General features: G+C 41.4%; 1 protein-coding gene across 4 annotated transcripts in view; it reads left to right on the top strand.

Annotated features, from left to right (window-relative positions):
- The window catches only part of LOC308502955 (uncharacterized protein), a 92,940-nt gene that overhangs the window by 27,986 nt on the left and 49,804 nt on the right, over window positions 1–15,150 (top strand). For all 4 annotated transcript variants that reach the window (XM_081080764.1, XM_081080762.1, XM_081080763.1 and 1 more), the window contains exons 8-9: window positions 527–560; window positions 3,082–3,154. In XM_081080764.1, coding sequence (XP_080936890.1) covers window positions 527–560; window positions 3,082–3,154 — 107 coding nt within the window. The remainder of the gene's footprint in view (window positions 1–526; window positions 561–3,081; window positions 3,155–15,150) is intronic.

Below are 15,150 nucleotides of genomic sequence, written 5' to 3'. Positions count from 1 at the left end.
CAGCGGTACTGTGTCAGAGCAAAACAAGTGGACTCTCTTCTAACTGCTCTTCATGACAGAAGTGCAGAAAAATCATGCTATTTAAATTGCACCGTGTTAGTTTATGATACTGATTTTACTGCTGATACCGTTTCGTTGACTGCAATGGGTTTGGGAGGATTACAATCATTGTAAGTAGCACTTGACTTGTAGCTATCAAATGATTGCACATCCCGTTTATTTTTCTTTCATTAGATATAAATGTATAATACATACAAACATGCATAAGTACATGCATGTACATATATGTGTACGTATCTATGTATGAATATATAAATATAAATATATGTACACACATATAAATAGGAGTGGAAGTAAAAGTTCTGCACGTATTAATTTCCCACCAATAGTATCATTAACATTCATTCTACTGTAGTCTTCAGGGGTTGTCCCAAAAATATTTTTTCATAAGTTCAGCCTGATAATTTTAAAGTTCTGTGTTTTTCTGTTGTGTATTTACAATGTATGTAAATTTTTTCTTTAACAGTGGATGAATGCTCTAAATGCAACTCTGCAAGCAGGTAGGATTTTATGGATTTCTAAAATTGCATGTTAACTGAGAGACTGCCCAGAGAAGCCAGTAAGCTTTAATGAGTGTTCTGCTCTGGCCTAGATCCTATACTATGTGCCTAACATTGGTAATCCCAGGTCGTCGGCACAGTAGATTCGCAAAGTAGCTGTGCTGTTCGGCCTAGATTTATTCATTAGCCGAGCTTCCGGGAGGTGGATTAACTGACCCTTGGTTCCATTGTTACCAAGTGGCTGACCTGTGATGTGACGTTCACCTGCTTGGCTTCCCAAGTCCGTTCTCTTGTCCCTCGGCCTGTACTGAAAAGTGCCTGGACAGGTCTGGATTCAAGATTCAGGTGCACGTCAGGTGGCCTCAGAGAGTCCCGTTTAGTGATGCCTTAGTGCTGATTTAGAAGTTTCCTACCAAGCCCAGTTAGCCCAAGCTCTTGTCTGAATGTACTTGACAGTTGCAGCAGTCACGAGAACCTTGTTTTCACCATCAGTGTTTAGGGCAGATCTCAGTTCGTTGTGGCCACCAAACCACAGGTTGTACATAAGCAAGACCTAATCAGATAAATGTTTTCAGGTATAATGCGATGTACACTTCTTGGGATGAATCGTTGTTCTGTAAGTGAAGAACATCTATGTATAGACCATGTTGTGTTAATGCAGCACAAATTGAGATGATATTTCTAATTGATTCCTCTACTGACTGACTTCCCAGCCTGTGTTTCCCTTCTGGCTAATACCTTTCCCTTGTTCTAGGAAGTTTTTTCTCTTTTTCCAGAGTCTTTCTTCCCTCTTCCATGAGTTTTCTTGATTTTTCCCCTTTTTCTCTGCATTCTCGGGGTATTATTGTTGCCGTTGTTGTGTTATTTTTTTCCACTTCTGCCAGCTAAGTGTTCTCCATTTTTCTTGACAGAATCAAAAGTACATAGAATTCCAGGTGTTAAAGGAATGTTAGCAATTAATTATTCAAAACACCCCCTAGTACTTCATGCTGCCATTAATGTTTTGGTCAAGTAGTTGATCACATGAGGAGTTTGAGCCCCAAGAGATTAAAGTGACTTATTTGAGTATAGTGAGTGATGAAATGAGATTAAGTGTAGGTTTCTAAGCCCAGCACACTTCCTTCTTTATCATCCTTTGGGTGAGGGTTTAATTATGGAAAGGTCTAGTGAATGCAGTGGAAGAGGATAAGAATGGAATTAGCAGGGGAATCCAAGTCTCAATAGGACCAACACTGGGTTGGAATAGGAATAAAGCTTTTAGAATAGAGATCAGAGATCAGATAAGGGAAAAGAGATCAGAAGAGTAGGGTATGACAAGGTAAAGAGAAATTACAAGCAAGAAGGACACCGGATGTTGGTAGTTGTCTAAAGAAGCAGATTAAAGTAAGGGGTTCAAGGGTATCTGAACAGGTTGCTGCTTTTTCGTTTGTTGAATTGGAGGAACCAGCAAAATTTAAGGTTGTATGAAAACATATTAAACCTTTGAGCCTCTGGAAACATTCTCTTAATAGCAAGTAGGAATGTGGTATCATCCACCTGCACCCGAAATTACAGAGGGGGTCCCCTCGAGTCCAAAGGCACTGGAGATTGCTGAACTACATAGATCTATGGCCCACGGCAGGTGTCTCGTCACCTCCACCTCTTTTCCCAACGGGCTGATGTCCTTCCCAGGGAGATGGAGGGTTGGGCAGAGGGAGGACTGATTGTGAAAACAGTAATGGAGTTGGGTAGGTGGTAACATGCCTGTGTTGGGAGTGGATGACTGAGGCTCCATTGAGCTTATTTTCCAGGAACAGGGAAATAGAAAAGTCCTACTGTGGGTCATTTGAGCCCAACCTTGTTTCAGGAGTCTCTATGCCTTCGTAGGCTGAAGTTTTCAAGGTTGGAGATTGCCAGGAAGCTGTGCGGACAAGTGATCGGAGAGTGGGGAGGCTAACAACATACATTATTTGTTCTTTGACTTTTGTACGTGTAACTTGCAAACATTTCACACATTTCAGGGACCTCACTGTAATGTTTCAGGGTGAAAGGAAGGAATGGGGTCAATTTAATAACTGCTTTCTACGTTAAAGACGCAAGACTGCCGTTTTTGACCCACACAGATTAATCTTTGAACCAGGGACAGACCGTGGAGAAGGCTCAGTGTATCGTTCTACCTTGGTTTAGGTCATTGCTTTTGTCCCAGTTCAGGTTCCTCTTGTCAGCTATTAATTGCGTTTTCAATTCAGCCCTGGGGACTTTTGGTGAAAACAAGGTACTTTCAGGTGTTGCCAACATATTGGCTGTCATTCTTTGTTATGGAAACTTAGAGTGTATCTTCATTAACTCGTGCACGAGTTGGGAGTGGTGCATTCAGAAATAGATAACTGATCGCTTTTCTAGAACATCATCTAAATTTTAATCATATAAAGAAACTTCATTTCATATGCAGATAGCTGAATTTTACTCCTTTTGTTGTTGTTGTTGCTGCTTTTGTAAAGAAATGAATTCACTTGTTTCTTTTGTGTATCTTTCCCCGAAGTCTTTCCTGGAAACATGGCAGTGATGATTCATGGTCTTCGTCAGACGATGGACTCTTCGATGTTGGTACCAAGGTAAAAGGCTCCTGTGTGAAATTAACTGTTGTGCTCTTAATTTAGTTTTGTGTAGCACCGAGTTGTAAAATTTGGTAGTGTTCCACCTATCATTGTTTTATGTTTGTTATGGAAAATTGGTCAGTGTGAAACATTTTATAACATATGACCATTTGACGCTTCATTGTTTTGTTGTTGTTCTTTTAACTTTAGTAAGTATCGAAGATGGGAGCTGAGAAAAAGAAGGGGCTGGGATATGTATAGTGATAGTAAAATTCTATAGGGAGTTTTCCCACAGTGACGGAGATATGCAATTTGGTTAAGGGTAAGGATTTTTAATGTGACTTTTACGTTATACCAGCCTGACTTTTATCATACTCGTGCCTAAATGGAATCTTTAATGGATTCCGGTACTCATTGTAACAGTCATGAAATCTTCCTGGTAGCTTTCAGTTATAAAACTATATAGCATAAGACATATAGTTTTATTTTTTTACACTTTGTATGTTGGTATGGTATACTTGTTAGGAGGAAGTGTTTTCTCCATTTTCTTTTTCGCTTACAGTCCGTGGACATTCCATATTGTTTTATATTAGTTTCCAGGATATTAGGTTCATCATTTAGACTAAAATAATAGTAGAGTTTTGAAAGTTTCGAATTCACGTTCTCCATCTCAAAACCCATATTACAAAAGGATTGCACTATGATCTAAATCATTGCATTGTGAATATATTTAAGTGTCTTCATCTAATTGAAGAGTACATGTGTTGCATAAAATAATAACCAATTTGAAAAGCAGAGATTCTTTTTTTTGTTTGTTTAGTGTTTGTTTTTTTTTTTAATTAATTTTATTGGGGTGACAATTGTTAGTAAATTTACATTCATTTCAGCTGTACAATTCTGTATTACATCGTCTATAAATCCCATTGCGTGTTCACCACCCAGAGTCAGTTCTCCTTCCATCACCATATATTTGATCCCCTTTACCCTCATCACCCACCCCCCACCCCCTTACCCTCTGGTAACCACTGAATTATTGTCTGTGTCTATGAGTTTTTGTTTCTCATTTGTTTGTCTTGTTCTTTTTGGTTTATATACCACATATCAGTGAAATCATAGGGTTCTCTGCTTTTTCTGTCTGACTTATTTCACTTAGCATTATTCTCTCGAGATCCATCCATGTTGTCACAAATGCTCCTATATCATCTTTCCTTAACGCCGAATAGTATTCCATTGTGTATATGTACCACAACTTCTTTATCCATTCATCTATCGAAGGACATTTTGGTTGTTTCCATGTCTTGGCCACCGTAAACAAAGCTGCAATGAACCTTGGAGTACACGTGTCTCTATAGAGAGATGCTTTTATATTTTTGGGGTAGATACCCAGGAGAGCGATTGCTGGGTCATATGGTAATTCTATTCGTAATTTCTTGAGGGACCTCCACACTGCCTTCCATAGCGGCTGCACCAGTCGGCATTCCCACCAACAGTGTATGAGAGTTCCTTTTTCTCCACAGCCCCTCCAACACTTGTTACTATTTGTTTTGTTGATGAAAGCCATTCTGACTGGGGTGAGGTGATATCTCATTGTGGTTTTCATTTGCATTTCTCAGATGATTAGCGATGTTGAGCATTTTTTCATATGTCTATTTGCCATTTGTATATCCTCTTTGGAGAATTGTCTCTTCAGGTCCTCTGCCCATTTTTCAATTGGGTTGTTTGTTTTTTTGTTGTTGAGTTTCATGAGTTCCTTGTATATTTTGGATATTCGCCCCTTATCAGAGGAACTGTTTGCGAAAATCTTCTCCCATTCAGTTGGTTGCCTCATTATTTTGTCAATAGTTTCTTTTGCTGTGCAGAAGCTTTTCAGTTTCATATAATCCCATTTGTTTATTTTAGTTTTTACTTCCATTGCCTTTGGAGTCAAATTCATAAAATGCTCTTTGAACCCAAGGTCCATAAGTTTAGTACCTATGTTTTCTTCAATGCAGTTTATTGTGTCAGGTCTTATGCTTAAGTCTTTGATCCATTTTGAATTAGTTTTGGTACATGGTGACAGATAGCAGTCCAGTTTCATTCTTTTGCACGTAGCTATCCAATTCTGCCAGCACCATTTATTGAAGAGGCTGTCTTTTCTCCATTGTATGTTTTTAGCTTCTTTGTCAAAAATTATCTGTCCATATTTATGTGGTTTTATTTCTGGGTTCTCAATTCTATTCCATTGGTCTATGTGTCTGTTTTTCCGCCAATACCAAGCTGTTTTGATTATTGTAGCCCTGTAGTACAAGGAAAAATCAGGGAGTGTGATACCTCCAGTATTGTTCTTTTTTTTTAATATTGCTATGGCTATTCGGGGTCTTTTGTGGTTCCAAACAAATCTGATGATTTTTTGTTCTATTTCTTTAAAAAATGCCATTGGGATTTTAATGGGGATTGCATTAAATCTGTATATGGCTCTGGGTAATATGGCCATTTTAACTATGTTGATTCTTCCAATCCATGAGCACGGAATGTCTTTCCATTTCTTTGTGTCTTCTTCAATTTCTTTCAAAAATGTCTTATAGTTTTCAGCATATAAATCCTTCACATCCTTGGTTAAGTTTATTCCTAGGTATTTTATTCTTTTTGCTGCAATTGCAAAAGGAATTGTTTTTTTCTATCTCTTTTTCTGAGATTTCATTGTTGGTATATAAGAAAGCAATAGACTTTTGTACGTTGATTTTGTAGCCAGCAACTTTACTGTATTCATTGATTGTTTCTAATAGCTTTTCGGTGGAGTCTTTAGGGTTTTCTATATATAGCATCATGTCATCTGCAAAGAGTGACAATTTAACTTCTTCATTCCCAATTTGGATGCCTTTTATTTCTTTCTCTTGCCTGATAGCTCTGGCGAGGACTTCCAACACTATGTTGAAAAGCAGAGGTGATAGGGGACATCCTTGTCGTGTTCCTGAACGTAGAGCAAAGGGCTTCAGCTTTTCACCATTAATTATGAGATTAGCTGAGGGCTTGTCGTATATGGCCTTTATTATGTTGAGGTATTTTCCTTCTATACCAATTTTAATAAGTGTTTTAATCATAAATGGATGTTGTACCTTATCAAATGCTTTTTCTGCATCAATTGATAGAATCATATGATTTTTGTCCTTTATTTTGTTTATGTGATGTATCACATTGATGGATTTGCGAATGTTGAACCATCCTTGTGCCCCGGGGATGAACCCCACTTGGTCGTGATGAATAATCTTTTTAATGCATTGTTGTATTCGATTTCCTAGAATTTTCTTTAGCATTTTAGCATCTGTATTCATCAGAGATATAGGTCTGTAGTTTTCTTTTTTTGTGTTGTCCTTACCAGGTTTTGGTATCAGGGTAATGTTGGCCTCATAAAATGAGTTAGGGAGTACTGACTCTTCTTCAATTTTTTGGAAGAGTTTGAGCAGGATTGGTATTAGATCCTCTTTGAAGGTTTGGTAGAATTCACTGGTGAAGCCATCTGGTCCAGGACTTTTGATTTTGGGAAGGTTTTTGATGACTGATTCAATTTCGTTACTGGTGATCGGCCTGTTAAGATTTTCCAGTTCTTCATGATTCAGCCTTGGAAGGCTATATGTTTCTAAGAACTTGTCCATTTCTTCTAAGTTATTAAATTTGGTGGCATATAGTCCTTCATAGTATTCTTGGATAATCCTTTGTATTTCTGTGGTGTCCGCGATAACTTCCCCTTTTTCACTTCTGATTTTGTTAATTAGTGTCTTCTCTCTTTTTATCTTAGTGAGTCTAGCCAAGGGTTTGTCGATTTTGTTAATCTTTTCAAAGAACCAGCTTTTTGTCACATTAATTTTTTCTATTGTCTTTTTGTTCTCTATTTCATTTAGTTCTGCTCTGATTTTTGTTATTTCCTTTCTTCTGCTGACCTTGGGTTTCGCTTGTTCTTCTTTTTCTAGTTTTTTAAGGTGTAACATGAGGTTATTTATTTGGGATTTTTCTTGTTTCTTGAGATAGGCCTGTAATGATATAAATTTCCCTCTTAAAACTGCTTTCGCGGCATCCCAAAAATTTTGGTAGGATGTATTTTCATTGTCATTTGTTTCTATGTATCTTTTGAGCTCTCCTCTAATTTCTTCTTTGACCCAGTCGTTCTTTAATAGTATGTTGTTTAATCTCCATGTATTTGTGTTTTTTCCTGCTTTCTTTTTGCAGTTGATATCCAATTTCAAAGCTTTGTGATCAGAGAATATGCTTGGTATGATTTCAATCTTCTTAAATTTGCTGAGGCTGATTTTGTGTCCCAATATATGGTCTATCCTTCAGAATGTTCCATGTACACTAGAAAAGAATGTATAGTCTGATGTTTTAGGATGAAGTGCTCTATATATGTCAATGATGTCCAATTCATCTAATGTGTCATTTAGGGCTGCGATTTCGTTATTTATCTTCTGTTTGGATGATCTATCCATAGCTGTCAATGATGTATTTAAGTCCCCTAGTATAATTGTGTTTTGGTCAATTTCTCCCTTTAGTTCTGTTAGTAGTTGCTTGGTATATTTCGGTGCTCCCTGATTGGGGGCATAAATATTGATGACTGTTATGTCTTCTTGTTGTATAGTCCCCTTTACCATTATGAAATGTCCATCTTTGTCTCTTGTTATCTTTTTCACCCTGAAGTCTGTTTCATCGGAAATCATTATGGCTACACCTGATTTTCTCTGGGTACCATTTGCTTGGCGTGTCAATTTCCACCCTTTCACTTTGAGTCTATGCTTGTCCTTGTAGCTGAGATGTGTCTCTTGTAGGCAGCATATGGTTGGGTTTAGTTTTTTGATCCAATCTGCTACTCTGTGTCTCTTTATTGGTGAGTTCAGTCCATTTACATTTAGGGTGATTATTGATATGTGAGGATTTCCTATCATTCTGTCTTTAGTTTTCTGGTAAGGCTGTGTCTCCATTGTTTCTTTGCCTTTTTGTTGTTGTCTGTTATTTCTGTGTGGTGGTATTCTATGATGTTTCCCTCTGTTTCTTCTTTTATTACAGTATATATTTCAGATTGGATGTTTTTTGAGTGGTTACCCTTGAGTTTATGTAAAAGAAAGTTTGATATTTAGAGTATTCCAGTTTCTTCAGTACGCTTACTTTCTCTATTCCCATATTCCAGTTCAGGCCTTTACGCTCCCCCTTTTTATGTTTCGGTTGCCACAAGTTGTCCCTGTTGATGGTGGTCTAATAGCCTCCTTTAGTATTTCTTGTAGTGCAGGTTGTGTATTAGAAAATTCCCTCAGCTTCTGGATGTCTGGAAAGGTCTTTATTCCTCCTTCATATCTAAAAGAGATCTTTGCTGGATATATTATTCTTGGCTCATGATTTCTCTCTTTCAATAGTTTGAATATTTGGTTCCATTCCCTCCTAGCTTGTAGAGTTTCTGCTGAAAAATCTGATGATAATCTAATGGGCTTTCCTTTGTAAGTTACCGTCTTCTTTTCCCTGGCTGCCTTGAGGATTCTTTCTTTGTCATTGATTTTAGACAGCTTCAATACAATGTGCCTTGGTGAAGGCCTGTTGGGATTGAGGTAATTGGGTGTTCTATTTGCTTCTTGGATTCGAGGATCCAGTTCTGTCCACAACTTTGGGAAGTTCTCATCGACGATTTGTTTGAATATATTCTCTGTTCCCTTCCCTCTTTCTTCTCCTTCTGGTATGCCCATTATTCTTATATTGCTCTTTCTGATGGAGTCAGAAAGTTCTTGTAGAGTTCTTTCATTTCTTTTAAGTCTCAAGTCTCTTTCTTCTTCCCTCTGTGTAAATTCCAGGTTCCTATCTTCGATGTCACTGATTCTTTCCTCCATCTGGTCAACTCTACTACCTAAGCTGGATATTTTATTGTTAATTTCTTCTATTGAGTTCTTAATCTCCAGAAATTCTATTTGGTTCTTTTTCAAGATTTCAATCTCTTTTGTAAAATGCTCATGGTGTTCTTTGATTGTGTTTCTGAGTTCATTAAACTGCCTTTCTGTGTTTTCTTGCATCTCGTTCAGTTTTTTCAGAATTGCGATCTTGAATTCTCTGTCATTTAAATCACAAAGGTCCATATCTCTAAGTTCCTTTTCTGGAGACTTTTCACTTTCTTTCTGAGCTATCTTGTTGCCTTGGTTATTCATGGCAATCACTGATTTACTATTTCTCTTCTGTCGCGCAGGGAACCCTGCTCACTGCGCCATTTGTCGTGCAGGGTCTCAGCTCCTACTCCCCGCCCAAGAGCGCAGGACACGGTAAGGCCAAAAAGGAACACCCACGGAGCCATAGATAGGGGAGTAAAACCAATATATTCTCGCTGGCGGCTGGGCTGGAGACACAGGAAGCAGGATCTACATAATCTGCCTAACAGCAGTCCGCGCTTGCCAGCCACCATCTTCTTGCTAGCCCCCATTCCATTTCCTGCTAGCGTAGCCACAGCCGTTATATTAGTGGCCAATGGCCTACGGGTTACAGCTGACGGCCAACTAGCCACAGCTGCTGGCATCTGATCACAGTTGATGGCCATTTACTACCCGAGCCAGCACCTTTCTATGTGAGGCCGAGAGCCTGGAAACTGCTTTTTGGGGTTTTGTCCCCACACTCCACCCCTACAGGGTCTCGCCTCACAATCTACGCGACAAGCGTCTTCTGCGAGGGGCCCTGTGCAAGGAGCCTGGAGGTGAATGCACTATCCTGAACACAGCCAGGCTCTCTGGGCACAGCCAGGGTTTCTCAGGGCACCACCAGTACTTCTGGGCACAGCCAGACATCCTGGGCTTCTTAGGGTACCACCTGTCTCCCCGGGCACAGCCAGGTTTTCTCAGGGGACCACCACAGTACTTCTGGTCACAGCCAGACTTCCTGGGCTTCTTAGGGTACCACCTGTCTCCCCGGGCACAGCCAGAGTTTCTCAGGGCACTGCCACTCTCTCTGGACACAGCCAGACTTCCTGGACTCAGCCAGGGCCTCAGGGCACTGCCACTCTCTCTGGGCACAGCCAGACTTCCTGGACACAGCCAGGGCCTCTCAGGGCACTGCCACTCTCTGGACACAGCCAGACTTCCTGGACACAGCCAGGGCCTCAGGGCACTGCCACTCTCTCTGGACACAGCCAGACTTCCTGGACACAGCCAGGGCTCTCAGGGCACTGCCACTCTCTCTCTGTGCCTCTCGGGGTACCGTGCTGGAACAACAGCGGCTCACATCAAGGTGCTTACATATTATCAATGGCGGCCAGTCAAGACACAAAAGCAAACATCAACCAGTCCCACTACATGATGGTATGTTCCCAAACAGTCAAGCGTCCATTAAATTAGGGATAGAAGGCAATTCCCCATAGTCCATAGTCATTCGCCAGGGCTGTCCTGGGGGTGAGGGATGACCTTGACCTCACCCTCATGTCCCAAGGAGGACTCAGCAAGCGTTTCCTCCTGGGACAAGTCCGGCATCCAGGCTGCCTCAGCAAGCAGTTCCCAGCCCACAGGGCAGCAACGACCTTCGCTTTCTCTGCTTTCTCCGGCCTCTGCTGGTTGGGGAACCATCCACGTCTTTCCACCCCTCCACGGGAATCGAGCTCTCCGGCAGCTGCTCCTCCTGGTCTTCCTCAGACTGAGCTTTCATACGCACAAACTGCTCCACTGCCCTTCGGAAAGCTTTGGCCAGCACCGTATCCTGCCGACTACGCCATGTGTCACGCAGGGAACCCTGCTCACTGCGCCATTTGTCGTGCAGGGTCTCAGCTCCTACTCCCCGCCCAAGAGCGCAGGACACGGTAAGGCCAAAAAGGAACACCCACGGAGCCATAGATAGGGGAGTAAAACCAATATATTCTCGCTGGCGGCTGGGCTGGAGACACAGGAAGCAGGATCTACATAATCTGCCTAACAGCAGTCCGCGCTTGCCAGCCACCATCTTCTTGCTAGCCCCCATTCCATTTCCTGCTAGCGTAGCCACAGCCGTTATATTAGTGGCCAATGGCCTACGGGTTACAGCTGACGGCCAACTAGCCACAGCTGCTGGCATCTGATCACAGTTGATGGCCATTTACTACCCGAGCCAGCACCTTTCTATGTGAGGCCGAGAGCCTGGAAACTGCTTTTTGGGGTTTTGTCCCCACATCTTCCTAGACATCTACAGGAGTGTCTTCTGCAACAGGTTGATAGGTATGCGAAGAGCTTTTGGAGTTCCAAAGCTCTTTCTGCACCAGATTCAGAGCCCGTATGTTTCAGCAGTTCTGTTTACTCCCGCAGGGATCCGCCCAGATAGGTGGGGCCAGGGGCGGGGTGAGTTGTGAGAAGTGGCCCAGAGCAATGGCGGCGACCACCACCACAGCCAGTCCTGCTTCCACAGCTCCCTCCCCTTTGCCAGAACTAGTTGAGCTGCGAATCTGTGTCTGCGGTCCACAGTTCTCAGAGCAGCAAATATTCTGTCCTTTGATCCGACACTGCTACTTTAATGCTTCTAGCACCGGGCAGGTGGGGGCAGGGCGAGCTCTGGGAGGGTAGGGAGGGGGCAGCTAGTCTCTGTGCCTAAGGCTTCCGTTCTCCGCTCGGCAGTGAGGTCTTAAACCACCGATTTCAGCCCTCTTCCCTCAGTCTTTGCTCCGAGGTCTGCCGTGAGAGAGCATTGTGTTCAGCTGTGCTATATGCTGCCCCCTCAGCCCTGTGGGCCGTAAGCGGAGCCCTAGCAGTCCGAGTCCTTCCCGCTCCCGCAGCTGCGGAGGATCCGGGAGCAGCGGGCTCCGAGCACTGAGCTAGGTCTGCGTCCTGCGCCCGCGCGGCTTCGTCTCCGCACTTCTCCTCTCCCTCCTCCCCCGCTCGCGCGATTCACCCACCTGGAGGTGAATTCAGTAGTCGGCCTCTTCGTCTTGCCTGTCTGCTGTGCAAGGAGTCCTTTGTGGAGTTATTGTTGTCAGATTCGTTGTAAATTCCAGGGGAGCGTTACAGAGGCTCACCTCACGCCGCCATTTTTTTTGATCTCTTGATTAGTGTTTTAATGGCCTGTTTGATTATGTGGTATTGATGCATGGGCCCTGGCCTGTATAAGCAAGAGCGACACAGATTTTCTTTTCACTGATATGGTGAAATACTCCATAGTCAAATCAACACTTGTTCTGGACCTATTCTGTAACCAGCACGATGTGAGTTAATCCTCAGAATAGCTTTGTGAAGGAAGGGAATCTTCATCTTCAGAGATAAGTAAATGGAGACCAAGACAGTCTAGGCAGCATGACTTGCAGTAGCCAGGGAGAAGTTTGAGGGTTTGATGCAAAATCCACTTGGCTCCAAAGCTGATGATGCTCTTGGCTGCTCCCTATAAAAATATGTCCGTGAGATTCTATGCCCATGTCCATGATGCATTGACCAAAGTAAAGAAAGGAGCCGTGTCTATAAAAGATAGGATCCTTTCTTTACTCTGGTCAAAAGCAGAGATTCTTAAAAACCATATAGTCAAATGTCAAGTTTCAGAAAGTTTTTAGTTTTGTTTTTTAAATGTAAAATTTTTCATTTCTGTTACAGCTGACATTCAATATGATGTGAGCCTCAGGTGTACAGCATCGTGATTAGGCATTTATATAATGTGCAAACTGGTACCCCGATTAGTGTGGTATCCCTGACACCGTACTTCGTTATTACAATCCTATTTACTGTATTCTTTGTGCTGTACTTGACATCTTCACGACTATTTTATATCTGCCACTTTATACTTCTTAGTGTTGTTTCCATTTCAATCATTCCCTTAACAATCCTCGAACCGGGCAAGGATCAGTTCGTTCTCTGCTCCTATGAGTTTGTTTCCCTTTTCTCTGTTCATTTATTTTTTTTTTTTTGGACATAACCAATAAGTGAAATCATGTGGTATTTGTCTTTCTCTGTCTGACTTTTTTCACTTAGAATAATACCTTCTAGGTCCACACATGTGTCACAAACGATAAGTATTTATTCTTCATTACAGACAAGTAGCATTTTGTTATATATATATGTCCATCTTCTTCTTTCTCCAAGATGATGGATTTTTTGGTTACTTTCTTATCTGGACTATTGAAAATAATGCGGCAAACAATAAAAAAAAAATAATGTGGCAACGACCATAGAAATGCATGTTGTTTTCAAATTAGTGTTTTGGATTTCTGTGGAGGAAAACCCAGAAGAGGGACTGCTGTGCCACATGGTAGTTCTATTTCTAAATTTTTGAGGAACTTCCATATTGTTTTCCATTGTCTGCCTGGATTTGCAGTCTCACCAACAGTGCACGAGGACTCCGTTTTTTTTCATATCCTCACCAACACTTGTTGCTTGTTGATTCATGGATCATGGACATTCTGACAGTTGTGAGGTGGTAGCTCATTGTATTTTTAATTTGCATTGCTCTGATGATTAGTGACACGGAGCATGTTTTCGTATGTCTCTTGGCTATATGTGTGACCCCTTTGGAGAAAAGTCTATTCAGGTACTCTTCTCATTTTGTAATTGCATTGTTCGTCTTTTGGTGTTAAGGTTTATGAGTTCCTTATATGTTTTGGATGTCAACTCTTTATCAAATATATCAGTGGCAAATATTTTCTCCATTCTTCCCGTCGTGACTTCATGTTGTTGTTGGTTTCCTTTGCGGTGAAGAAAGTTTGTAGTTTGATTGTCGTGTGTATGGGTCTTGCATTCTTAACCATTCAGCTACCTTATGTCTTTTCTGGAGCATTTAATCTATTTACATTTAAAGTAATTATTTGTAGGTACGTAGTTATTGGCATTTTCTTATTCACTTCTCCCCCTCCTGCTCTTTCTCCTCCTTCTCCTCATCCTCCTTTTTTTTCTAGTCGTGGTTTTACATTTCTTGTGATAGTGGTTTCCTGGTGCTGAACTGCAACACCTCCTTTTTCTCTGGCAAGCTCTTTTCCTCTCGTTTGATTCGAAATGAGAGCCTTGCTGGATACAGTGCTCTTGGTTGTAAATTATTGCGTTTCATCACATTTCTATATTTCTTCCCCATTCCTCTGTCCTTCGGATTTACTTTTGAGAGATCACCTGACAGTCTTATGCAAGCTCCCTTGTATGTACCTAACTGCTTTTCTCTTGCTGGTTTTAATATCTCTCTGTGTCTTTACCCTTTGGTGTTTTAATTCTGGTATGTCTTGGTCTGGGCCTGTTTGCTTTATTTTGTTTGGAGCTCTGTGTGTTTCCTACTCTTGCGTATCCTTCAACAGGTTAGGGAAGATTTCCGTCATTATTTATTCAAATAGGTTTTCAATTCCTTTCTGTCTCTCTCTTCTCCTTTTGATAGCCTTACGAGTGCTGTTACACTTTATCTTGTCCCAGAAGTCCCTTAAAGCCTTCTCTCTCTCGTTCTTTTTGACACATAATCATTTTTCATATCTTTTTCTTCTGTTCTGATTGTGTGTTTTCTGCTCCCTTGTCTTCCAAATCACTGATTTGAACGTCTGCTTCAACCAAATCTGGTGCTGATTCCATCTATTAATTACTCATTTCAGATGTTGTATTTTTCATAGTCGACTTTCGTTAATGATTTCCATGTCCATTTTTTAGGTTTGCTGTCTCTGTTGATGTGTTACAACGTTTATCTACTTTTCCCCAAAGTTCATTGACATCCTTAGAAGTAGTATTTTGAACTGTGTGTCTGGTAAATAACTTGTCTCCATTAGGTTTAGTTCTTTCTCTAGTTTTTTTTTCCTGGTCTTTCATTAGAGAAAAATTTCTTTCTCTCTTCTTTTTTCACTTCCTCTCTGTGTTTGTTTCAGTGTTTATGTGGATCTTCTAATTCTCCTCATCTGGACAGTATTGCCTTATATACCAGGTGTCGTGTGGCGCCCAGTGGTACAGGCCCCAGTTACCTGAGCCTTGTGTTCCAGAAGCTCATGTGGGTGATGTGTGCCCTCCTGTTGTACTTGAGCCTTATTGCTGTTGGCACATCTGGGTGTGGAATTGACCCTCAGGACGACTGGCTGTGACGACAGTAGATGAACCCCTGTGTGTGGGCTGACCTCGCAG

The sequence above is a fragment of the Rhinolophus hipposideros genome (assembly GCF_964194185.1).
Source record: "Rhinolophus hipposideros genome assembly, contig: SUPER_9_unloc_3, whole genome shotgun sequence".
NCBI lineage: Eukaryota > Metazoa > Chordata > Mammalia > Chiroptera > Rhinolophidae > Rhinolophus > Rhinolophus hipposideros.
Note: the sequence above shows the minus strand (reverse complement) of the source record. Positions and strands in the feature narration are given on the sequence as shown.